We start from the raw sequence: 25,674 nt of genomic DNA on the forward strand, positions 1-25,674 counted from the left end.
TCCAGTTCAATGATCACATTGCTGTGAGTGCTGCCTTATGCTATTGATATACATATATACAAAGTTTGGGGACACTTAGAAATTTCCTTTTTTTTAAAGAAAAGCACAGTTTTTTTTCATTGAAGATAACATTAAATTAATTAGAAATACACTCTATACATTGTTAATGTGGTAAATGACTAGCTGCAAACGTCTGGTTTTTAATGGAATATCTACATAGGTGTATACAGGCCCATTTCCAGCAACCATCACTCCAGTGTTCTAATGGTACATTGTGTTTGCTAATGGATGATTAGAAAACCCTTGAAAACCCTTGTGCAGTTATGTTAACACAGATGAAAATGGGTTTGCTCATTAGAGAAGCTATAAAACTGGCCTTCCTTTGAGCTAGTTGAGTATCTGTAGCATCAGATTTGTGGGTTCGATTATACTCTCAAAAATGGCAAGCAAAACAGAACTTTCATGTGAAACTCGACAGTCTATTCTTGTTCTTAGAAATGAAGGCTATTCCATGCGAGAAATTGCCAAGAAACTGAGCATTTCCTACAACGGTGTGTACTGCTCCCTTGAGAGAACAGCACAAACAGGATCTAACCAAAGTAGACAGAGAAGTGGGAGGCCCCGGTGCACAACTGAGCAAGAAGACAAGTACATTAGAGTCTCTAGTTTGAGAAATAGACGCCTCACAGGTCCTCAACTGGCAGCTTCATTAAATGGTACCCCCAAAACGCCAGTGTCTATGTCTACAGTGAAGAGGCGACTCCGGAATGCTGGCCGCCTTCTAGGCAGAGTGGCAAAGAAAAAGCCATATCTGAGACTGGACAATAAAAGGAAAAGAACACAGACATTGGACAGAGGAAGATTGGAAAAAAGTGTTATGGACAGACAAATCGAAGTTTGAGGTGTTTGGATCACACAGAAGAACATTTTTTGAGACGCAGAATTAGTGAAAAGAAGCTGTAAGAGTGCATGGCGCCATCTGTCAAGCATGGTGGAGGTAATGTGATGGTCTGGGGCTGCTTTGGTACTGGTAAAGTAGTAGATTTGTACAAGGTAAAATGGATTCTGAATAAGGAAGGCTATCACTTTTGCAACGCCATGCCATACTCTGTGGACAGTGCTTGATTGGAGCCAATTTCCTCCTCCCAGTACAATGACCCAAAGCACACCTCCTAATTATGCAAGAACTATTTAGGGAAGAAGCAGGCAGCTGGTATTCTGTCTGTAATGGAGTGGCCAGCGCAGTTATGAGATCTCCATTGAGCTGTTGTGGGAGCAGCTTGACCGTATGGTACGCAAGAGGTGCCTATCAAGCCAATCCAACTTGTGGTAGGTGCTTCAGAAAGCATGGGATGAAATTTCTTCAGATTACCTCAACAAATTAACAGCTAGAATGCCAAAGGACTGCAATGCTGTAATTGCTGCAAAAAAGAGCATTCTTTGACGAAAGCAAAGTCAGAAGGACAAAATTATTTCAAATAAAAATCAATATTACTAACCTTGGCAATGTCTTGACTATATGTTCTATTCATTTTGTAACTCACTTGATAAACTTTTGAATGGTAGTGTGTGTGTGTGTGTGTGTGTGTGTGTGTGTGTGTGTGTGTGTGTGTATATATATATATATATATATATATATATATTAGAGATGAGCGGGTTCGTATGTAACGCCAGAATTAACGCCAGTTCGGTTTTATCCGTATGTTTCTTATTGGCTATCCAAAACACGTGACGTCCGTAAGCCAATAAGATGCCGTTTTGAGAACCGAGTAAATCTGAGTAAACCGAACCCGCTCATCTCTAATATATATATATATAATTTCTTTATTTTTGCAGGCAAGGGAACTTCAGGTGTGGTGTATTTCTGAATCAGATACATTTAATAAGAGCAGATTGAATGATGTCCTCCCACAGATTAAATGTATTTCCCATATTGGCCATGTAATTATTTTACATCGTACTTGCCTACCCAGAACATCTTGGAGACTCTTGAATTCCGGTTGGACTCCACAGCCTTCCCAAAGATCAGGTTGCCCTCACACTTCCCGCCCACTTCTTAGTGCAATTAGCAGGGGTGTCGTACGGTATGCCAGCGCTCGGGCTCCCGGCGCCCAGCATACCGGCGCTGGGAGCCCAACCGCCGGCATACCGACAGCGTGGCGAGCGCAAAGGAGCCCCTTGCGGGCTCGCTGCGCTCGCCACACTATTTTATTCTCCCTCCAGGGGGGTCGTGGACCCCCACGAGGGAGAATAGTTGTCGGTATGCCGGGTGTCAGGATTCCGGCGCCGGTATACTGTGCGCCGGGATCCCGACATTCGGCATACAGAAGACCACCCATTAGCAGGAGGGGGGACGATATGAAGTAATTATCTGTTCATTTTGAGGCATTGGAATGTGAGCGGCAGGGCAATTATGGCATAGTTCGCATTGGCTGGCACTGGGCACCTGCATCTCTCCTCTGGAAACTGCTGGAGAGGAGACAAATACAGTAGGTAAGTATGCTTTACAGATATGTGTTTTTAATTCATACAATCTCATTTACATATGACTTTTTCAGAAAATGTAGTGTTACGGATGCCTTTACAGAATGTGTTATTTTAAATCTAACTGCCTATGAAGCAAAGTGAGGAAGGCTTTTAGAAAGCTTGTAAACTACAAAAGTGGTCATATTGAAGCATTTGGGTTTAGTTTTATTTATTTAGTTGGTAGCTTAGATGTTTTACTTTAGAGAATTTTGCATTGTTTAGTTGTCCTCTGCCTGAAAGGTTAGAATGGGTGGTGTCTGTGGCACCTGCACCAGGGTCATGAATAACTCCTTCACACAATCTGAGCGAAACCTGATCTAGTCATTTTGTCTTTACAGAACTCGGACAAAGACTGGGATAAAGAGGCTGCTGCTGCAAAACAACTTGAGTATCAACAACTTGAAGACGACAAAGTCTCTCAGAAATCAGTTTCTAGCAAACTTTCAAAGTCTCCTTTGAAATCTACCAAAAGGCCCAAAAACATGCAGGCTAAAGTCATACTTCTTGATGGCTCTGAATATTCATGTGATGTAGAGGTAAGAGAACAGTCATTTAAATGTACACCATTGTGACACCAGTAATATAAAGTTCACTTCTTCTCAACTTGTAAGTTGAATGCAGTAAGTTGCATTCAGCATTTGATGACAAGTAAAGTGTTAGGGCAATGCTAATTCATTTATTCTGTCATTTAATGAAGATTCAGAAATAGGGGCCTATTCATGAAGCAGTGAAAAGTGTGAAGTGAGCAGTGAAGAAGTTGCCCATGGCAACCAATCAGTATTGAAGTAACATTTCTAATTTGCATACTATAGAATTATACAGAGCAGCTGATTGGTTGCCATGGGCAACTTCTCCTCTGGTTCACTTCTCACCGCTTTATGAATAGACCCCATAAACTCTTTATTCATAGGCAATCTTCTGTATGTGCAAGACAGCTTTTCTTCCAGGAATTAAGACTAATAGAATATACAACAGAAAGCATCCAAACTGGTAAACGTTAGAAGAATAAAAACCAAAACTACAATCTATTTAATGCTGGTCGCATGTTATAATCCAGTTGAATTGACTTTATGAAATGCAGTCCAATCAGATCTTGATTGAACTTGGCCACAAATATGCAGGGATCAGTTGCATTGATAAGAAAATCCTATATGATCAGGATGCACTGCAGTGGCGGATCCAGCAGGGCCAATAATGGTGGACCCTCACCCCATAACACTTACCTCCTGACTACAGCTGCTAACTCTAGCAGCAGACAGAGCGCAGGGTGTGCTGCACATCAGAGCATTGCAGCTGCTGCTGTATAGTGAGTGGGGGAGGGAGAGCTGCTGCCGCTGACTCTGCTCTCTCCCTGCCCCATTGTGCTGCATGGCATGCACTTGCACTCTGCTGTGATTGCTCTGTGGATCTGCCGCTGATGCACTGGATACCATCATGTACTAACCCCTCATATCAAATCCAAATGCAATTAAAACTTTGGTTATCTAGGAAGGTGCCACGCTCTATGAGACTCATGTACAGTTTGACATAAACGCAATAAGCAATCAGTCTTCTGAAAGAAAGCAGCTTCCCAATCGATCCGTAAAAAAAGGATGGGAAAATATGCTTGTATTGATTTTAACTTAAGTGGTGCTTCATTTTGTATTTGTGCATGGTTTTAATTGACTTTAATATGAAAATTGCAACATTATTATTTCCTAATAACACTGAACCATCATAGACTATATGGTGTATGAATTATGTACTGTAACTTTTAACATTTACTACTACCACTTCTACATAAAGCATGCAAATATAATACCTCTGCTGGGCTACATGGGTGTAGTATCGTATGCCGGCGGCCGGACTCCCGGCGACCAGCATACCGGCGCCGGAATCCCGACCGCCGGCATACCGACAGCGTGGCGAGCGCAAATAAGCCCCTTGCGGGCTCGCTGCGCTTGCCACTCTGCGGGCACGGTGGTGCTATTTATTCTCCCTCCAGGGGGGTCGTGGACCCCCAAGAGGGAGATAAAGTGTCGGTATGCCGGCTGTCGGGATTCCGGCGCCGGTATACTGTGCGCCGGTATCCGAACAGCCGGCAACCTGAAGACCACCCGGGCTACATGCATGCATCTTGTGACACGGCCAGCTCTGCAAGCCAAGCAAAATGCACCTATATGCATGGAACATTTTGTATTGGTTTATAGAAGTAGAGATGTTACCTATAACAACCAATCAAATTCTTATCATCATTTATTTAGCTCCTTGTGGAAGAGGGGTGGGGAACCTTTGGCCCTCCAGCTGTTGTTGAGCTACACATACTAGCATGCCTTGCTACAGTTTTGCTATTTGGCCATGCTAAAACTGTTGCAGGGCATGCTGGGATGTGTAGTTCAACAAAAGCTGGAAGGCCGAAGGTTCCCCACCCCTGTTCTAGACGATAATAGCTAGAATCTTATTAGTTGTTATGGGCAATATCTCCACTTCTAGAAACCCACACTTGAGTAAATATGCTCCTAGGTGTTCTGAACAATTCAACATGACTCCCATACATGTGTGTGTGTGTCTATAAATTTATACATTTTACCATAATTGCAATTGTACAATAAATATAAACCTGAAAACTTTTATACTGAATTATCTGGCATTTGCTTTGCACAAATAATTGGGTTCCATTTTTATGCTGTGGGTTGTTCACAGCATTGAGATGACTCAATTATAAGGTCTGAGACTGCAGCTGAATTGATTAAAGGGAAATTATCACCTTTACTGCAAGTCATGTTGTTAAATAGAGCATGGTATAAAAATGAATGTGCCTGGAATGGAACTGATAACTGCTTTAGTAGCCATGTTTATTTGTTTCAGAAAAACACATTATCATTGCCTGAGATGTAGACATCAGTCTACAGATGTCACTATAGAATTTTCTGTGATAAACATTCATAAAATTGTGTATGGAAATTGAGAAACTTTGGAAAGGAGTTGGGGGTTATCAGGCATTCACCTTACACTACCACAGCAATCTTCTGTCAATTATAAAATAAAAATATTAAATGTAAGGAATCAGGTGTCAAAGATCAATTCCGGTCTCTTCCTGAGTATTTGTTAATTCCTTCCTAGATAACTGTTATTGATCACTGATATTGACTGCAATTAATGACGTTAAATATGTTGACACCGCTGTTGTAATGGTGTACTCACAACTATAAACCCTGCAGCGATGGCAATAAAGAGGTTCAATGTGCCATGGACACTGGGAACTGAATGGACTTTAAAAGGAGCTGACAGTGTGATTCATAGTAACATAGTAACATAGTATCTGAGGTTGAAAAAAGACAATTGTCCATCGAGTTCAACCTATTTGTGGTCTCCTATGCATGATGATTTGACTAAAATTTCTGACTGATGCTGCTGTCAGCCGTTACATTTTATCCCTATTTATAGTAACTATAATGCATGACTATGCACCATACCCCTGGATATCCTTATCCATTAGGAATTTATCTAACCCATTCTTAAAGGTGTTGACAGATTCCGCCTTTACAACTCCCTCGGGCAGGGAATTCCAAACATGTATTGTCCTTACCGTGAAAAAGCCTTTACGCCGTATTGTGCGGAATCTCCTCTCCTCTAACCTGAGCGAGTGTCCACGAGTCCTCTGTGTTGATCTAACCAAAAACAGGTCCCGCGCAAGCTCTGTGTATTGTCCCCTTATATATTTGTAGATGTTGATCATATCCCCTGTTAGTCTCCGCTTTTCCAATGTAGCAGAGGTCTATAGTAAGTCCCCATGTAGCAGCAACTGTGCTCTTTCTCCATATCATATAATCCAGCTAGGGTACCATAAAACTGGTTGTACATACATTTTTAAATATTTTTTTTTAAATGAACAATGGGAAAGCGAGGTTAATTCTGAGGTCAGTGTGACCTATGAAACCCAGGTTTCTCAGCTTCAAGCCCAACATAAATGGAATACAAATGATCCTACACTTAAAAATGATCTCATTGACAGTTAAAAGAAATTATGGGGTCTATGGAGGGAGATAAAGTGGATGGAGATAAAGCACCAGCCAATTGGCTCATAACTGACATGTTACAGGCTATGGGGCGAATTCAGTTAGCCCCCAAAAAAATTTGGGCACGAAAAATGTATGGGGGGGGGGGGGGGGGGGTTTACCATTTTTTTTTTTCATTTTTTTTTACTGTTTTGCCAATTTTGTTCCATCCAATTCAACTGTCCCTGTTTTTTTCACCCGCAAAAAAATTTGTTTTTATTAGGCTAAAACACATAGGATCCGGGATAAGTTCACAGACCTATGTGTTTTGGGGAGAAATGGGGCTGATATACTCCGGGGAGGTGTCAGTTAGCCATGGTAAATTAACGTGGTTAATTGAATATGCCCACTATGTTTGAAAAATGACAGTTAAGAGCTGGTTGGTTAGTATTTTATCTCCACTTTATCTGTCTCCAAGGCTTAGCAAATAGGCCCCTAATTGCTAATCCCTCCTTCATATTTAGAGAGCTGTGGGTTGTCTCAATTACAATTTATCGCTCTCTGGATATTTTATTTAACTTTCTTTGCGCTAAATGGAGTGCAGAAGAGGTTAGTGTTGCTATCAGATCTTCACTATCAAATGTTACTCTGTTTTTTTTTCCAGGCAGATATTATACACATATAAACTAACTTGTACAATACCTAAGGCACATTTTTCCCCAAGGAGATATTGTAAGCCCAAATTATAATCATACTAAAGCCAGGAAAGGATCCAGTAGTCTGCCACAATTACCATACTAAAGCCCTCTTAAATTTCTGACATCAACATTTGTGCTAGGGCATTGTCTAACACAATTAAGCCGATTCTCTCCAGCTAGTTTTATTAGGATCAGGTTGGTTTTGTGTTGGGTTAACAAGTACCCGACAATACAAGATAGATTTGTAATATACCTGCATACCATGCCTGCAATCCTGAATCTTTACTCCTTCTCTCTATCAGTGCTGAAAAAGTCTTCGACCGACTGCGCTGAGGGTATACAGTATATCCAAAGTTCTTGCAAGAATTGTTTATAAAGGTTTCATAATACAGATAATCCTCAAATTGTGTTCAAAACCCTCAACCCATGGATTCCTCTCCTCACCTTTTGCCATAACTAATGAAAACAGACAGGTCTGCACTCTGTTGCCACTTTGGTCTAGCCATGGTGCCATTAGTGGAAGCAATACACTCAAATAATTTGATAACAGGACCATTATTGGTGACTTACACCATAAAGTATGTTTATTTGCAGATGATGTTTTGTTGTCGAGACTTTGTTACCTGCTATTGCACTCACTAAATACAGGGCTAACTATGAAAATTCCTATGGCTGCAGTGAAAATGATACTCTTTCTCAAAATACTATGGGATCTATGTACTAAGCCTTGAAGAGAGATAAAGTGGATGGAGATAAAGTACCAGGCCATCAGCTCCTAACTGCCATCTTACAGGCTGTGTTTGAAAAATGACAGTTAGGAGCTGATTGGTTGGTAATTTATCTTTGTCCACTTTATCTCTCTTCAAGGCTTAGTACTTAGGGGGTCATTCCGAGTTGATCGCATGCTAGCTGTTTTTAGCAGCCGTGCAAACGCATAGTCGCCGCCTACGGGGGAGTGTATTTTCGCTTTGCAAGTGTGCGAACGCCTTTGCAGCCGAGCTCTGCAAAAACATTTTGTGCAGTTTCAGGGTAGGTCTGAACTTACTCAGCCCTTGTGATCACTTCAGTCTTTTTGTTGCTGGAATTGATGTCACACACCCGCCCTCCAAATGCCCGGACACGCCTGCATTTTCCCTACCACTCCCAGAAAACGGTCAGTTGACACCCATAAACGCCTTCTTTCTGTCAGTCTTCTTGCGATCGGCTGTGCATATGGATTTTTCGTTAAATCCATAGCTCAGCAACGATCCCCATTGTACCCGTACGACACGTGTGTGCATTGTGGTGCATACGCATGCACAGTAGAGACCTGATCATAGCGCAGTGAAAATTGGCAGCGTGCGATCAATTCGGAATGACCCCCATAGACCCATGTATTTTTTTCGCTCCATCCCCTTTATTCCCCCAATACAGCTCCAGAACCAATTTTATGCTGTCTCTTCAACCTTTATTTGGAAGGGGTTGGGTATTGGATCCCGACAGGATGCCAACGGTCAGAATACCAGCGGCATCTCAATGGTAAGTAGGCTAACCCTACCCCTTATCCTCCCCGTAATCCTCCCTACCCACCGCCTATCCCTAACTCTCCCCTTCCACAGCCTAAGCCTAAACCTCCCCTCCCGCGGCCTAATCCTAACCCTCCCTTAGTGCCTAACCCTAACCTCCCCTCCTGCAGCCTAACCCTAACCCTCCCTCTGATACTTACATTTGGGATTGTGACCATCAGGATTCCGGCATTGGTATTCTGAGCAGTGTCGGGATTCGATACCGGTCTTCTGATCATCGCATCCTGATTGTATGGATGCCAACTACATTCCATTTGGAAGGTATAGCATCCTAGACATGCCAGAATACACATGTTTAGATCCAAAATTAAAGGCAGGTTAGCTGCTCCTATCTTGGAAAATTATGCCTTTTAGATCAACTTAAAGATTAATTTGCTTCTTACCCATCCAAGCCTTGTGTAGACATTGAAAGGCATTTGTCTCCCCCCTTCCCTTTGGAGGATTTTTCATGGGTGGACCCCACACACAGTCCAGTTAAGAGTGCACTGCCCAGAAGTATTGTAAAGTCCCTGGTAACATAAGACAGTAGGTGAAGTGATATCTTAGAAATTCCCTTGTCGTGTATTTCAGCTGTCTTTAAATTGATTGTATACCTCCACATGGCTAACTGGCATGATAGCGTTATTGTTTCCGGATCTGCAGATCTCCCTGTCTAATCAGAAAATGAATAAAATTTTGAAATGTGTAATCCATTCGGAAATGCTTCTTAAGGTGGTTCATAGGATGTGTCTCACCCCATATAAACCTAATAAATTCTTTCCCTGGTGTTTTGCAATATTGTTGGAAGAACTGTGGTGGGGTTTGAAGCTAACTAAATTTCTCATACGTCCTAGAGGATGCTGGGGATGCTTCAAGAACAATGGGGTATAGACGGGATCCGCAGGAGACATGGGCACTTTAAGACTTTAAAAGGGGTGTGAACTGGCTCCTCACTCTATGTCCCTCCTCCAGACTCCAATTAGATTCTGTGCCCAGAGAGACTGGTCACACACAGGGGAGCTCTACTGAGTTTCTCTCAAAAAGACTTTATGTTAGGTTTTTTATGTTCATGGAGCACTGCTGGCAACAGGTTCCCTGCATCATGGGACTGGGGGGAGAGAAGCAGACCTACTTCTGTGAGTTCAAAGGCTCTGCTTCTTAGGCTACTGGACAACATTAGCTCCAGAGGGTCCGATCACTTGGTCCGCCTAGCTGCTCGTTCCCGGAGCCACGCTGTCACCCCCCTTGCAGATCCAGAAGAAAGAAGCCGGGTGAGTAAAAGAAGAAACGAAGACTTCAGTGACGGCATGCGCGTCATGCTCCCACACACACACAGTGGCACTTGCAGGGTGCAGGGCGCAGGGGGGGCACCCTGGGCAGCATGAATACTGAAGTCTTTAAAACTGGCAAATACGGATATTAAAAGTGCCTAGGCATTAAATATAGATCCCCCGCCAGTATAAATATATGGATTTGAGCGGGACAGAAGCGCGCCGGTGAGGGGGCGTGGCTTAGCCCTCACAGCTCTAACCAGCGCCATTTTCTTTTCACAGAAGCTGCAGAGAGACGCTGGCCCTGACCTCCACACCGCTGTACAAGTAACAGGGTGCAAAAAGGCCGGGGGGAATGCACAGTAGTTTTGGTGCTATTATCTTTATTATAAAAGCACTAGCAGGTCTGAGGCATTGTATGTAAAGTCTCAGTACCGGGTTGGGCGCTGGGTTGTGAGCTGGCAAACTCCTTCTGTGTCTTTCTAACAGGCTTTGCTGTGGGTCTGTCCCCTATAGCCCAGTGTGCTTGTAGGTGTCGGTACGTGTGTGTCGACGTGTCTGAGGCTGAGTGCTCTTCCCTGGAGGAAGCCGGAGTGGGGACAGAAAAGACTGTGGGAGTGACCGTGTCGGCACCGCCGACTGCTGAGTGGGTAAATATGTTGAGTGTTTTGAATGCAAGTGTGGCTCGGTGACTAAGAGATTAGATAAATCAGAGTCTAAGAACCAGACATGGAGGAAATCCATGGAAGATGCATTGTCACAAGCACAGACCCCTTCGGGGTCACAGAAACGTGCATTTACCCAGATAGCAGAGACAGATACCGACACGGACTCTGATTCCAGTGTCGACTATAATGATGCCAGATTAAATCCTAAACTGGCCAAGAGCATTCAGTACATGATTGTGGTGATAAAAGACGTATTACATGTAACGGAGGACCCTACTGTTCCTGATACTAGGGTCTGTATGTATAAAGGAAAGAAACCTGAGGTAACGTTTCCTCCCTCTCATGAACTGAACGCTCTTTTTGAACAGGCTTGGGAAAATCCTGACAGGAAGGTACAGGTTCCCAAAAGAATTCTAGTGGCATATCCGTTCCCCTCTGGGGACAGGGAAAAGTGGGAGTCAACCCCCACAGTGGACAAAGCGCTATCGCGTCTGTCCAAGAAGGTGACGCTTCCGTCTCCGGACGCGGCAACCTTAAAGGATCCTGCGGATCGTAAGCAGGAAAATACACTAAAATCCATTTATGTCACTACAGGTTCGCTACTCAGGCCTGCTGTTGGTTCGGCATGGGTGAGTAGCGCTATTGAAAAATGGGCAGATAACTTGTCATCTGAGATAGATACCCTAGACAGGGATAGCGTGCTTTTGACTCTGGGTCATATCAGGGACGCTGCAGCATATTTAAAAGAAGCTGCAAGGGATATTGGCCTGTTGGGATCAAGGACCAATGCCATGGCTGTCTTGGCTAGAAGGGCGTTGTGGATTCATCAATGGAATGCTGATGCTGACTCGAAGAAGGCTATGGAGTCTCTACCGTTTAACGGTAGTGTCTTGTTTGGTGACGGCCTCACTGACCTGTTATCTACGGTTACCATGGGTAAGTCGTCATTTTCAAGTCAAGTTCCCAAGAGCAGAAGTCCTCTCCGGCTTCTACCAAATCCACTGCATGACGCTGGGGCTCCTCTGCGGGAGTCCGCACCGGTGGGGGCACGTCTCAAACTCTTCAGTCAGGTCTGGGTGCGTTTGGACCTAGATCCTATAATATTAGATATAGTAACTCAAGGGTACAAATTAGAGTTTCAGGACGTGCCCCCTCACCAATTTTTCAAATCGACCTTGCCAGCTTCTCATCTAGAAAGGGAAGTGGTTTCCGCAGCGATACTAAAGCTGTGTCAAAATTAAGTCATTGTCACGGTACCCCCGTCACAACAGGGGGAGGGTTTTTATTCGAGTCTGTTCGTAGTCCCGAAGCCTGATGGCTCAGTCAGACCGATTCTGAACCTAAAATCGCTAAATTTCTTTCTGAAAAAGTTCAAATTCAAAATGGAATCTCTCCGAGCAGTGATCTCCAGTCTGGAGGAGGGGGATTTTATGGTGTCGACATGAAGGATGCTTACTTACACGTTCCCATATATCCTCCACATCAGGCATAACGGAGGTTTGCGGTTCAGGATTGTCATTACCAATTTCAGACATTGCCATTTGGTCTGTCCACGGCACCACGGATTTTCACCAAGGTTATGGCGGAAATGATGGTTCTCCTGCGCAAGCAGGGAATCACAATTATCCCGTACTTGGACGATCTCCTCATAAAGGCGAGATCCAAGGAGCAATTGCTGAAGAATGTTGCGCTCTCGCTGACGATTCTGCAACAACATGGTTGGCTCCTAAACTTGCTAAAAATCACAGTTGGTTCCGATGACATGCCTGTCGTTCCTGGGTATGATTCTGGATACAGAATTACAGAGAGTTTTTCTTCCAGTGGAAAAGGCTCTGGAAATACAGAACATGGTAAAACAGATTCTGAAACCAGCAAAAGTGTCAGTTCTTCAATGCACTCGGCTGCTGGGGAAGATGGTGGCGGCCTACGAGCCCATTCCGTATGGCAGGTTCCATGCCAGGGTTTTTCAGTGGGACCTGTTGGACAAGTGGTCCGGGTCTCACCTGGACATGCACCGGAAAATAATCCTATCTTCCAGGACCAGGATCTCCCTTCTGTGGTGGCTGCACAGTTCTCACCTTCTGGAGGGACGCAGGTTCAGGATTCATGATTGGATCCTGGTGACCACAGATGCAAGTCTCCGAGGCTGGGGAGCAGTCACACTAGGGAGAAACTTTCAGGGAAAATGGTCAAGCCAGGAAGCTTGTCTGCACATAAACATTCTGGAATTAAGGGCCATTTACAACGGCATTCTGCAAGCGGAATAACTTCTTCGCGGTCTGCCAGTCTTGATTCAGTCAGACAACAGAACAGCAGTGGGGTACGTGAACCGGCAGGGCAGAACAAAGAGCAGAGCGGCGATGGCCGAGGCCACGAAAGTTCTTCGCTGGGCGGAAAGACATGCAAGCTCGCTGTCAGCAGTCTTCATTCCAGGAGTGGACAACTGGGAAGCAGACTTCCTCAGCAGACACGATCTCCGTCCAGGAGAGTGGGGTCTTCATCAAGAGGTTTTTGCAGAAGTGACAAGTCGTTGGGGAATTTCTCAAATAGACATGATGGCATCCCGCCTCAACAAGAAACTTCAGAGATATTGTTCCAGGTGGGTTCACTACGGCTGGCCGGCGGTCGGGCTCCCGGCGACCAGCATCCCGGCGCCGGGAGCCCGACCGCCGGCTTACCGACAGCTTGGCGAGCGCAAATGAGCCCCTTGCGGGCTCGCTGCGCTCGCCACGCTACGGGCACGGTGGCGCGCTACGCGTGCCACACTATTTTATTCTCCCTCTATGGGGGTCGTGGACCCCCACGAGGGAAAATAATTGTCGGTATTCCGGCTGTCGGGCTCCCGGCGCCGGTATACTGAGCGCCGGGAGCCCGTCCGCCGGCAAACAGAAGACCACCCGTTCCAGGTCGAGGGACCCTCAAGCAATAGCGGTGGACGCCCTAGTGACACCGTGGGTGTTTCCGTCGGTCTATGTGTTCCCTCCACTTCCACTCATTCCAAAAGTTATAAAGATTATAAGAAGAACAAGGGTTCAGGCGGTACTCATTGTTCCAGACTGGCCAAGGAGGGCCTGGTATCCAGATCTTCAGGAGTTGCTCATAGAAGATCCCTGGCCGCTTCCTCTACGGGAGGACCTGTTACAACAAGGTCCGTGCGTGTATCAGGACTTACCGCGGCTGCGTTTGACGGCATGGCGGTTGAACGCCAGATCCTAGCCAGAAAGGGTATTCCCAGTGAAGTCATTCCCACTCTGCTTCAGTCTAGAAAGGAAGTAACGGCAAAGCATTACCACCGTATTTGGAGAAAATATGTGTCTTGGTGTGAATCCAAGAAGGCTCCTACGGAAGAATTTCAGCTGTGACGTTTTCTCCATTTTTTTACAAGCAGGTGTGGATGCGGGCCTAAAGTTGGGCTCTATTAAAGTACAAATTTCGGTCTTATCTATTTTCTTTCAAAGAGAATTGGCCTCCCTTCCAGAAGTTCAGACCTTCGTGAAAGGTGTGCTACATATCCAACCTCCATTTGTGCCCCCAGTGGCACCGTGGGATCTTAATGTGGTATTGCAGTTCCTGCAATCTCATTGGTTTGAACCTTTACGTAAGGTTGAGTTAAAATTCCTTACTTGGAAAGTAGTCATGTTGTTGGCCTTGGCATCCGCAAGGCGGGTATCTGACTTGGCGGCTTTGTCTCACAAAAACGCCCCTATTTAATCTTCCATGCTGATAGACCGGAGTTGAGAACTCGTCAGCAATTTCTGCCAAAAGTGGTTTCATCATTTCATGTAGACCAACCAACTGTGGTGCCAGTGGCTACTGACGCCTTGGCGGAGTCAAAGTCTCTCGATGTGGTCAGAGCTTTGAAGATCTATGTCGCTAGGACGGCGCAGCTTAGGAAAACAGAGGCTCTGTTTGTCCTGTGGGCTCCCAACAAGATTGGGGCTCCTGCTTCTAAGCAGACTATTGCGCGCTGGATCTGTAATACGATTCAGCAGGCTCATTCTACGGCAGGCTTGCCGTTACCAAAATCGGTAAAAGCCCATTCTACCAGAAAGGTGGGCTCATCCTGGGCTGCCCGAGGGGTCTCGGCATTACAGCTTTGCCGAGCTGCTACTTGGTCGGGATCAAACACCTTTGCAAAGTTTTACAAGTTTGATACCCTGGCTGAGGAGGACCTCTTGTTTGGTCAATCGGTGCTGCAGAGTCATCCGCACTCTCCCACCCGTTCTAGAGCTTTGGTATAAACCCCATGGTTCCAGAGTCATCCGCACTCTCCCACCCGTTCTAGAGCTTTGGTATAAACCCCATGGTTCTTGAAGCATCCCCAGCATCCTCTACGGACTAAGAGAAAAGGATTTACCGGTAGGTATTAAAATCCTATTATTTGTTCGGACTGTTCTGCTATTCAACAACCGTGGATGAAGGGTTTTGACTTGATTAAGTTTGCTGCAATCATTAAGCCTCCTTCTCACCCTGAAATTGCTCTTCTTCTTCATTATCCTCCATGTCTTTCGTCACAGCTACTAGATGGGCATTTGGCACAATTTTGGAAATGTATAGATCCCCCTCCCTTTACAAAAGTTATTCACTGTCCATATACGCTATGAAATAAAAACTTTGGGGTTTCCATATTCGGTATCTGTCTCATACCCTCTACTTAAATGGAGGCCGTGGTTCAATTATTACTTTGAAGACCTTTGCCCTCCTTGTTGTCCTCCTAAGGCCTTATTCAACATCAGTTGCAGTTTTGCTAATTTAGCAAAACTGCAACTGCTAGCAGTCGCATGCTGGGGGCCACTCAGCACAGGTCAAGGCAGCCCAGAATGCAAATGGGCGCTAGCAATGCTATCGCAATTCAGTAGCGATCGCATCGCTGGACCTGGAAAACAAGGGAAGCCCCCTGCTTATGCAGCCTAGCTGCAAAGGCAGGAGCACCGCCGCCATGTTTTGCTTTGCAGCGGCCACACGGTCGCCCCCCGAAAATGGCCCAGACCCGTCCCCATTTTCGACGCACCGCCCCTGCAATGCCGCATAGCTGCCCTTCGAACACCTCTGCCTGTCAGTCAGGCAGAGGCGTTCACATCACTGAGATACAATCACATCTCCTAGACAGTGCACACGCAGAGCGGGGCCTGCACATGCGCACTGCACCGAAAATCGACCAGATGTGATCGCATCTCAGTAGCGAATTCTACTGAATATAATTAGTCTTTGAAATGTCTTGTTTTGCTCCTTCTGTATAGTTTTCCTCCTGTTCTTATTTGAAAATTTCCGTATACTCTGTGTCTCCTTCCATAAAGAGGATTTTACATTTTGTGATTACAAATGTCTCTAAACTCTTTTTCACATGAAGATGTCTCTTGGCACATGACTATGGGGAGTTAGCTCTAATCAGCCATTGCAATCCATTACTAACCCAATATCATCAATTGATTTTATATTTTATAGAAATAAGATAACTTTGCTTAGTTTGCTATAATGTATACAAAGGTGAAGTGCATTTTTGCTTTGTGTTAACAAAGTTTAATTTAAGATAGTCCCAAACTGCATGTCCACAGTGCAAATGCCATTTCTGATTAAATGTACCTATATTTGTTAATGTGCCTCTGGTTAAAAGGAAGTAAATGTATTTGTGGGTTGTGATGTCAGCATCTGCAGAGTGGAGCAGTGGGATGAATTGGAGAGCGTGATATAGGGGTATAGATGTTTTCTTATGTACCAACATTGGCCAGCAACAACTCAGGTTATTGCACATGAACACGCAGCAACCCGGGTTGTGGCGCAGTCTGAAAGGGGCCGGTTGAAATAACCCGGGTCGAGCGACCCAGAATTTCAACCCAGTTAGCAAACAGTATTAGACACGGGTTCATCCCGGCTTGTGTTGTAGTGTGAATGGATAAGCCGGTCTGTGAGACCCGGCACCCTTTCACTACATAGGAAGGTCATCTCATCTCCAAATCCTGGGAGCAACCTGGCTATATGGTCTGAAAGGAATATTACCCATGTCCTTCCTGGGTCCCACCCCAGTAGCTACCTGGGTCAGATTCCCTGGTAACTGGTCCCAGGTTATTTTTCAGGGACTCTTTTCCACTGAGCCACGCCCCGGGTAAACCCGTCAATAACCCGGCTTATTTCAGCCCTGGAAAAAGGGTATTAGTCTCATTCATACAGTCTGTGTTTTTATGTGACAAATGTAAAGCTGTTAGCACTGCTGTCTGTATAGTTATTCTCAGTTTTATTCCGGGTGCTCAATTTGTAGTTTACAGATCCAAACTAAATTTAGAGACCAGGACTGACCGACATGGTGGCCCACGGGCTTTATATGACCCTTCCCTGTCACATCCCTTTGTTTGCGGCTCCCAACTCTTTGACAGTCCGCGGACTAAAACATCGCATTTATTTAGTAGCCTCAGAAACACAAATGGTCATTGAAAATTTCGGTAGCCAATTACGATTATGGGGGTGAGCTGTTCAAAAGTGACCCTTTCCAAAGAGTGCACAAGATGCAGCTAATCCTTCTAATACATACTTACTCTGCATACCACGGACCTGTTTGTGTTTTCTGCATATTTTGAATCTCCATATTGTTCTGTGGTGCTGATGAACATATTACAGATCTAAGCTGATGCTTATTAAACCCTACAACCACGATGAGTCACTTGCACATGACCTCATTCCTCAGGCTTCTGCTCTATTCTAATAGCTGCATGTGTTCTTCAAACAAATGTCAAGCAGTCTGTATATAAACTTGGAATCCGCATCTGACAAAATATTAGTGAATCCTTAAGTTTTGCAGAATATAAGTATTGAAATGTAAAATGAATAAACCCAGTTGATGTTTCAGTTTGATAATTACATCTGACATATCTCTCTGTCTTTATTCGTTTAATCATCTGCTTGTGTACACTGACTGTGCCCAGAGCTGAGCGACACGATGGTAGATAATCCTGCTCTTATAGCCAACGTCTAGTTGTGTCCAGATAAGAGTGCTATATTTAACATCCGTAATTGCTGTAGTGTTTGCAGAATAATATCCCAGCCACCAAATGTTATGTAACAGTCATTCCCAGTATTGGGAACTATATTAATGCATTTATTTTATTTGATCTCACAATCTGTAAAAGCCAGCACTAATCTATAAATAAACTGGGTTAGTTAAACCCTTTTTAAGAAGATTGTTGATCTAGCGATGCTTTTGGATGCAAATCAAATCACTCGCTGGTTGTTTCTACAGAAAAGAGAAAATAAAATGCTCTTCCAGTGTTTTGGCTGTAGATGATTATTAATAAAGTGTTTGCTCACTACCTTCCAGGTGCCCTGAGAGTCACAGGTGATGAATGTGACATGGATCATGTAGCATTCCACAGCGTAGCCTGCAAGCGTAGGGTTTGCATATCTGCCTCAATAGTGTTTATTGAGAAATGATCAAAATATATGGGGTACGGAAAGAAAAAGGCAGAGGGTGGGGATAGGGACACATGAGGGTGTATCTGCATTTTTGCATTTTACTATTTAATGGGCTTAAGCTGACAAAGTCCCAACTGATAACAAATTATGCACATGCACAGATATCATGTTATGCAAAGATAAGCAAAAGGTTATTTGCAGATGGATTAGCTAATATAACGTAACAGCAGGAGGAGCCTCGGTGCTGCGGCTGGCTGCTGTTCCTCTGTGCCAGTAACAGGCTGGAACTGTGGCGCTCTGCTGCCACTGACATAATAGAGGGATAGCATCCTCACTATGGATGGCAAGAAGCAGATCATGTTACATTCATTTATTAAACACCCCCTTCTCCATTATTAACCAATGAGGAAAGGGGTGTTTTTAATTGAATTCCCTGGACAGGCAGTGCTTAGTGCGTAGGCATTAGGAAAAAGTACAATATGATATGATTGTCATTATATTACTCATTCAAGGTCTTAGGTGTCCTTGAAATGTTGCCACTCTAGGTGACTTCCTTCACTAATGGTATTGACACCACTGGATTTCTGCCCAAAATGTTTTCCAATCTTCTCTGTCTATGTATAAACGGGGTCTATGAATATGCAAATGTACTTTCTTTTAGAATAGACAATCCCACGTTGGATCCAGACTTCGTTCAACAGCTGAGGGCAATTAAAACTGTTTAAAGCCTGTGCGCTTGATCAATAACATCTACACACAGCCAGTGAGTGCAGCATATTTCCATGGTGTGTAGCCCTGTGATACAGTCAGTGGAAGGTGAAAGCTGCATCAACCTCAAAATGCTGTTAAATAGATCGCTCTAATTACTGCACTGTAAAGACTAAGTACTGACTTAATACACAAAGTACTGTACTTAACTGGATCCATTGTGACTGTCTGTCTGGAATTTAGTCAGGATAATTTGTTCTTGACAGTGCTGTCAGAATAATCATCTGTTTATCACTACTATGATATTTTTTTTTACTTAATGCCTTCATTTAAATACACTGCTCTTTACAACAATATCTGTTTTTAAAACTTGGAAAACTCGAATTTGAAAGCCATTTAAAGCTACTGAGCTACTGGAGTTCACAAGCTTCACACTTTACAAACTAGACAGAATTGGATAAACTCCTATCTGGTTAATGGAGAATGGGAACTGCTTCCCTGGAACCAGTCTAATTCATTAATCCTGGAGGAAACAGAGCCCTTACTGCATAATGCACAAGACTCTCGCTGTCCCTGTTTAACCCCGGAATGCTCTGTGGAGTAAATCACATTTACTGACTTTAAATAGCAGTCAGTTTGAGGGGCTTATATTCTTCGGATCCAGGAGCCTTTAACTAGTGAGTGTGTACACTTCATATAATAAACTTTATTTATACCTCTTTCGTTTTTCATAATTTCTTAGCTTGACTCATGAAATCATATCCTTGGCCTATTTATATGGTACATTAAGTTATAACAGTCTCCACAGTGTCTGTCAGCTCCTGCAAGGAAGTGGAGAATTATAATCAATCTGACATAGTTTCAGCAATATTTTTTAATGTAATCTCTTTCACTATCCTTTCTATCACACAGCTCAGGTCATGTGCTCACTTTAAATAGAAATGAAAGCTTAATTTTCTGAATACACGTTGCAGTATAGCAGTAGTTTACATAGAAGTCTGTGCTGTTTGAACAGTTCAAGGTAGTTACATCTAACCGTGCAGATGAAATGTATATTTTGAATTGCTCTGCAGTTACTCTTGTTGTGACCCCACGGTAAGCAGTGTGTACGTATGATATCATACTACATGAAGCGTTGCATGCTGGTTAGATGTTTCAGTGTACTTTGCAGCTTGAAAGATGTGTATCTCAAAGTGAAAATTCTAGTAGATCTTCCATGATGTAGTGACCTAGTTTAGCATTTTCTACAGCAATATCTAAGGAATTGAGTGAAAAGAGTGGCTGTACTTTGTAGTCATTGTTGTCTTGCAGGATTTTCATGGAAATGATTTTTTACATTTTATCAAATGCATACATTATTTCATACCAGATGACTCTTCACTTCAATATCCAAAGTTTTGTTGAGCAATTCCAAGCTTACATGGTTTACTCATAGACTTTATGACATAACCAGTGGCTGCGCCAGAGGTGGGGCTGCAGTACATTCCAAAATTCAGATGGGACCCCAAACGCTGCCAAACAACATTGGCCAGGACTCACTGGCATTTGGTGTGGGTTCCCTCTATGAATTTTGGACTGCGCCACAGCCACCACTGACATAACTTATTTCTGGAATTGGTTAAAAAATGTCCTTTAATAAGTCCCTAGCCTTATGATCACTTTCCTTTGCAGTTGAAGGATACCTTATGAAATCAATTCTCCTTAATTTTTGCTAAATATTTGGAAATCTATATAATTCCCTATAATCAAATTGTGAATTCATTGTTCAGTTGTTGTAATCTAGCAAGTAGTGTTTTCTTACTGAATGATGTTAACTGTGGTGATTTTATTCAAATTATGAAGAAAAAAAAATGAAGGGGAAGTTTTATCAAACCTTGAAGAGAGATAAAGTACCAACCTATCAGCTCCTGTCATTTTACAGGCTGTGTTTGAAAAATGGCAGGAGCTGATTGGTTGGTACTCTCTCCACTATGGCCCTCATTCCGAGTTGATCGCTTGCTAGCTGTTTTTAGCAGCCGTGCAAACGCATAGTCGCCGCCCACGGGGGAGTGTATTTTTGCTTTGCAAGTGTGCGAACGCTTGTGCAGCCGAGCTCTACAAAAATATTTTGTGCAGTTTCAGAGTAGGTCTGAACTTACTCAGCCCTTGCGATCACTTCAGTCTTTTTGGTGCCGGTATTGACGTCACACACCCGCCCTCCAAATGCTCAGACACGCCTGCGTTTTCCCTACCACTCCCAGAAAACAGTCAGTTGACACCCATAAACGCCCTCTTTCTGTCAATCTTCTTGCGATCGGCTGTGCGTATGGATTCTTTGTTAAATCCATAGCTCAGCATCGATCCCCATTGTACCCGTATGACGCACGTGCGCATTGCGGTGTATACGCATGCACAGTAGAGACTACAGCGCAGCGAAAATCAGCAGCGTACGATCAACTCGGAATGAGCCCCTATGTCTCAATAATCTACCCCCAAGTCTCTAAACGCGTAGCTTGTAGAAACCCCACTGAAAATAATTGTACATGTTTTCCCACTTCCTACCTTAATAAACAGTTTTTATTTCTATGAGATCAAAGCAGGGGAACTGATTGTGATTGATTCGCTGGTAGCAAAGGGGAATCCAAAGAAATCACACATTATGATGAAACGTGTTAAATAATACTGTTGAAATGTGTTTGGATTGTTAATGGCCAATATTACATTTGCTTGGTGTATATTGATTTAAAAAAAATATATTGCCATTTCTATGCAGCAATCAGTGGGGTGGTATGGTTGAATTGAGGAGAAATAATGAGAGTTGGAGTCGTGAAACGTGACCTACATGTAGTCATTATGGAAATCTTAAATCAGTCAGCAACTGTTACTATCCTTCACCATTTATCTTAATGGAATCTTCTTTATCTTTTTGTTTAAAGGGGGGTACTCACGGGAGAGATGTGTGCTGAGCGATCTTAACACAGACCGCTCAGCACACATCTCTCTCCCCGCTCAGTACAGCGCGATGTGCTGAGCGAGGGGGAAAGCTGACGGGGGGCCGCTCACTTCACACAACGGTGAAGTGAGCGACCCGCTAGATTGAGCCTGCATGCAGGCTCAATCTAGCATCGGCGATAGCGATGCGCGGGGCCGCGCATCGCTATCGCTGGAGGGCATACACACGGCAGATCCGCGCTTAAAATCTAAGCAATCTAGCAAGATTGCTTAGATTTTAAGCACGGATCTCTCCGTGTGTACCCCCCATAAGAGAAAGGCAGTGCTTTTGTGATGTAATGGCACTCTTGTGGTTTTCACTACTTTGGAGCAGTTGTGTGTATCCTGGTTCTATAGCATCATGCTTGCTGCTGGAAATGAGGCACATGGTCACCGTGTTTGGCTGCTGCAAGCAAGGATCAGGTTAAGATCACAAACAATTGTAAAAACAAAAAAGAAGGGTGCAAGGAATAGTGTAGTATGTCTGTAGATTATTCTCAATTAATAATATCAAAAACACCACCCGAGAGAAGCTCAAGACCCAAAGGTGGGGAGATTGAGGTTTGGCTCAGTTCTGTTTATTTGATTTAAGGTGTTTGTAGGGGTATGTAACAGTATGCCAGCGGCCGGGATCCCGGTGGTCAGCATACCAATGCCGGGATCCTGGCCGCCAGAATGCCGGTTGGGGGGGGGGGGGGCGAGCGCAAGGAAGCCCCTTGTGAGCTTGCTGCGCTCGCCACCCTGCGGGCTCGAGTGGGAATAGCCCATTGGCTGGGATTCCGGCTGTCGGCATTGCCAGTGGTTGGGATTCCGGCATCTGTATCCTGACCGCTGGGATACCGACTGCCAGCAATGTAACGGCATCCCGTTTGTAGGGACATTTTACAGTACAGTATGTTGCACCATTTTTATGCTGTGTTTTATAGACATGTACTAATTTTAATAGTCACACATTTAAAAAAAATGCACGTGTTCAAGATCGACTATGTGCACTTTTATATTTTGATCTCTGTGTACATACCCTAAAGAAGATCAGGTAGCAACATGAACCTGTTGATTTAAATAACGGATCCCCATATTTTTTTAGTCTTCCTGACTGGGAAACTACACTGAAGGGGGGGAGAACACTGCCTATCACAGCTGTGCGAGCGATGAGTCCTCCCTCTGCAACATCATTTTATTGCCTTTTATTCCCAGTGCAAAATGATAAACAGCAGCTTCATCGGGTTATCTAATTTCAAAGTAACATAGAGCTCACACAACATCCTCCCTGTCTGAAATACGTGCAGTCCACTCAAAGCTTGAAAAGAGATAAAGATACATGTAAGAATCATGCGTTTACTGACGATTGTGACACTTTTATTAGATGAGTTAATTTGATCAAAAAGAAGATAAAACATAATGCTCTGGGGGTACAGAGAGATCCTAATTTTATTATATTATGCTATCTACTGTTCTAGACTGCAATAACAAGAGCACCACCTTCAGGCTTTTGTAGTCAGCAATACTAAGGAGTAAAATACTGTATGTAAAGAGGGATTGACATATGGATCTGAAATTACAGTGCATAGTGGTTATTATTTGCCTTATTTACTTCTTGGTAAAAAAAACAAAAAAAAAACACATATGTCACTATCGGTTGTCATAGAGAAATAGAGGTGAACCAGTTATGTGGTTCATGGGTGAACCAGTTCTATGTAAAAGACAGGCAAATGGGATAACATGTAAAGCCTGACAGCACTTGTGATTTGCAGTCGTAATTACTATAATTACAACATTATCCTGTACTAATGGCCTTGTATGAAGGACAGGACTGTTCGATAACAATATGAGTGTTGGGTTATTTTTACTGCATCGCTTCCCCACAGGAAGACTTTCACTGTGCCTTATGTAATTGTCAGCAGATATCTTTGGACCGTATTATTGAATACAGTTAAATGATTTCTTGCTGTGATAAAAATTGCTGCAGAATTGGAGAGCTAGAAAATGACACCATACTCTAGATTACACACTTTTAAGTATATTTTTTTATAAAACACATTTCCCCTAGTTTTATCCATGAGATAGGTCATAAACATTTTTAGTTACAACTAGATGGAATTTCATGTGCTAGGTGTACTGTCAACTGGGCCATTGAACCCTGCTTAAGGATTAGTCAGAAGGAGAGTACTAATTTGCTATAAGGTCCCTGTGGTTCTGCAATGATTGTCTTATTCAATCCGATTGCAAGAGTAGTGAGCCGTAGTCGCTGGGTTCGGTGTGATTGACTGGTGGACAGGATGCAGCGTCGGTCTCCTGACCATGTCGGGATTCCGGCATCAGTATTCTGGTTGCCGGGATCCTGACAGCCGGCATCTTAACCGCACCCCCCCTAGACAGACCCCTAAACAGTTAACAGTTTGTAGTATTAAATGACATTGCTTTCTACAGTTGGAAAGTCTCCTGATTTGCATTCGCTTGCGGAATGCTACTATTGTTTGTTCAGGCTTGAGAGGTGTGTTTAAAACAAATCGCTCACTTCAGTGAAGGAAAATTGCTTACATATTTTTTTTTATTGAAATAACTTGAAATTTTAAATATAACTGAGTCTACTTTTAAGGGCCCTACACACTATGCGATCCGCCGGCGAGCTGCCCGACAGCGGATACGGCTGACTGGCGACCCGGGGGGGGGGGGGGGGCAGTGACGGAGGGAGTGAAGTTTATTCACTCCCCCCCCCTCCCCCGTCACCCAGCTCCATAGCAGTGCAGGCAAATATGGACGAGATCGTCCATATTGGCCTGCATGCACAAGCGACGGGGCACCAACGATGAACAGGCGTGGGGCCGCGCATCGTTCATCGCTGGTGCCTCCACACTGAAAGATATGAACGGTATCTCGTTCATTAATGAATGATGGATTAGTCCTAATTTTTTAGCAATGTTCCTCTCTGTTGTGACCAAGATCTTTAGATTCTTATAACCGTATGTAATTCTTTACAGTGAAGCAAGACAGTGTAATAGCAGTACGTGTCATATTGGGTGACAGAAAACTAGAAATATTCAGGAATAGAAGGCAGCACTCCAACATAGATGGTAAAAAGGGGCTAATTGAGACCTGATCATAGATGTGATAAATTTAGCACATCTACGATCAGTCACACATGCTACTAATGTTTGTACTGCTTTATAGTAGGGGCATTCACTTGACTGTTTGCAGTTTCTGTGTATCATTTCTTCACTGATACAATGTTTACTATTTGGCTATTGGTCTTTGTTGTTGAAAACATTTAAGGTCCGTACACATTAGACGATGTCGCTCTGTGAGCGACGTCGTCTAATGTTTCCCCCTCCCGAGCCGGCCGGTCGGCGGCCGACTGTACACACTGAGCGATATGACCACTCATCTCGCTTAGTGATGTCACGCCTCCGCCAGCCCTGCATGCAGGTCGTGGACAACAGTTCAGATCCTGCATGCATGCACTGGCGACAGCGACGATCGTTGCCGACCTGCGGGGCCGCGCATCGGTCGTCGCTGGCAGCATACACACTTGCCGATAAAATGAGCGACGTCGCTGAGGGAGGGGGAAAATGAGCGACGTCGTTCATTTTATCAGCAAGTGTGTATGGGCCTTTAGCCTGTAATGTGTTTTTATTTACTTTTTCACTAGAGTGCTTGTTGATTCTTTTGTTCTTTATCGTCTGCTTCATTATTTATATATTGACATCACGGTGATGTCATAGTAAGCAGTGTCTTGGTGTATAGTATTTTTTCATTTAAATAGTTGTCGGGGATTCACTTGTCTTGTATTGTGTGAGAAAAGAAGATCTGTATTCTACACTGCTGCATTTTGCTAAATAAATAAAACACTTTGGGGCTATTTCAGACCTGCGTTTCGTACAGCAGCGCTCAGGTCTGAACTGCGCCAG

General features: G+C 43.9%; 1 protein-coding gene across 14 annotated transcripts in view; it reads left to right on the forward strand.

The window, feature by feature from the left end:
• EPB41L3 (erythrocyte membrane protein band 4.1 like 3) overlaps nucleotides 1-25,674 on the forward strand; it is a 346,176-nt gene that overhangs the window by 142,671 nt on the left and 177,831 nt on the right. For all 14 annotated transcript variants that reach the window (XM_063923517.1, XM_063923521.1, XM_063923520.1 and 11 more), the window contains exon 3: nucleotides 2,865-3,062. In XM_063923517.1, coding sequence (XP_063779587.1) covers nucleotides 2,865-3,062 — 198 coding nt within the window. The remainder of the gene's footprint in view (nucleotides 1-2,864; nucleotides 3,063-25,674) is intronic.

The sequence above is a fragment of the Pseudophryne corroboree genome, chromosome 5 (genome assembly GCF_028390025.1).
Source record: "Pseudophryne corroboree isolate aPseCor3 chromosome 5, aPseCor3.hap2, whole genome shotgun sequence".
NCBI classification, from domain to species: Eukaryota; Metazoa; Chordata; class Amphibia; order Anura; family Myobatrachidae; genus Pseudophryne; species Pseudophryne corroboree.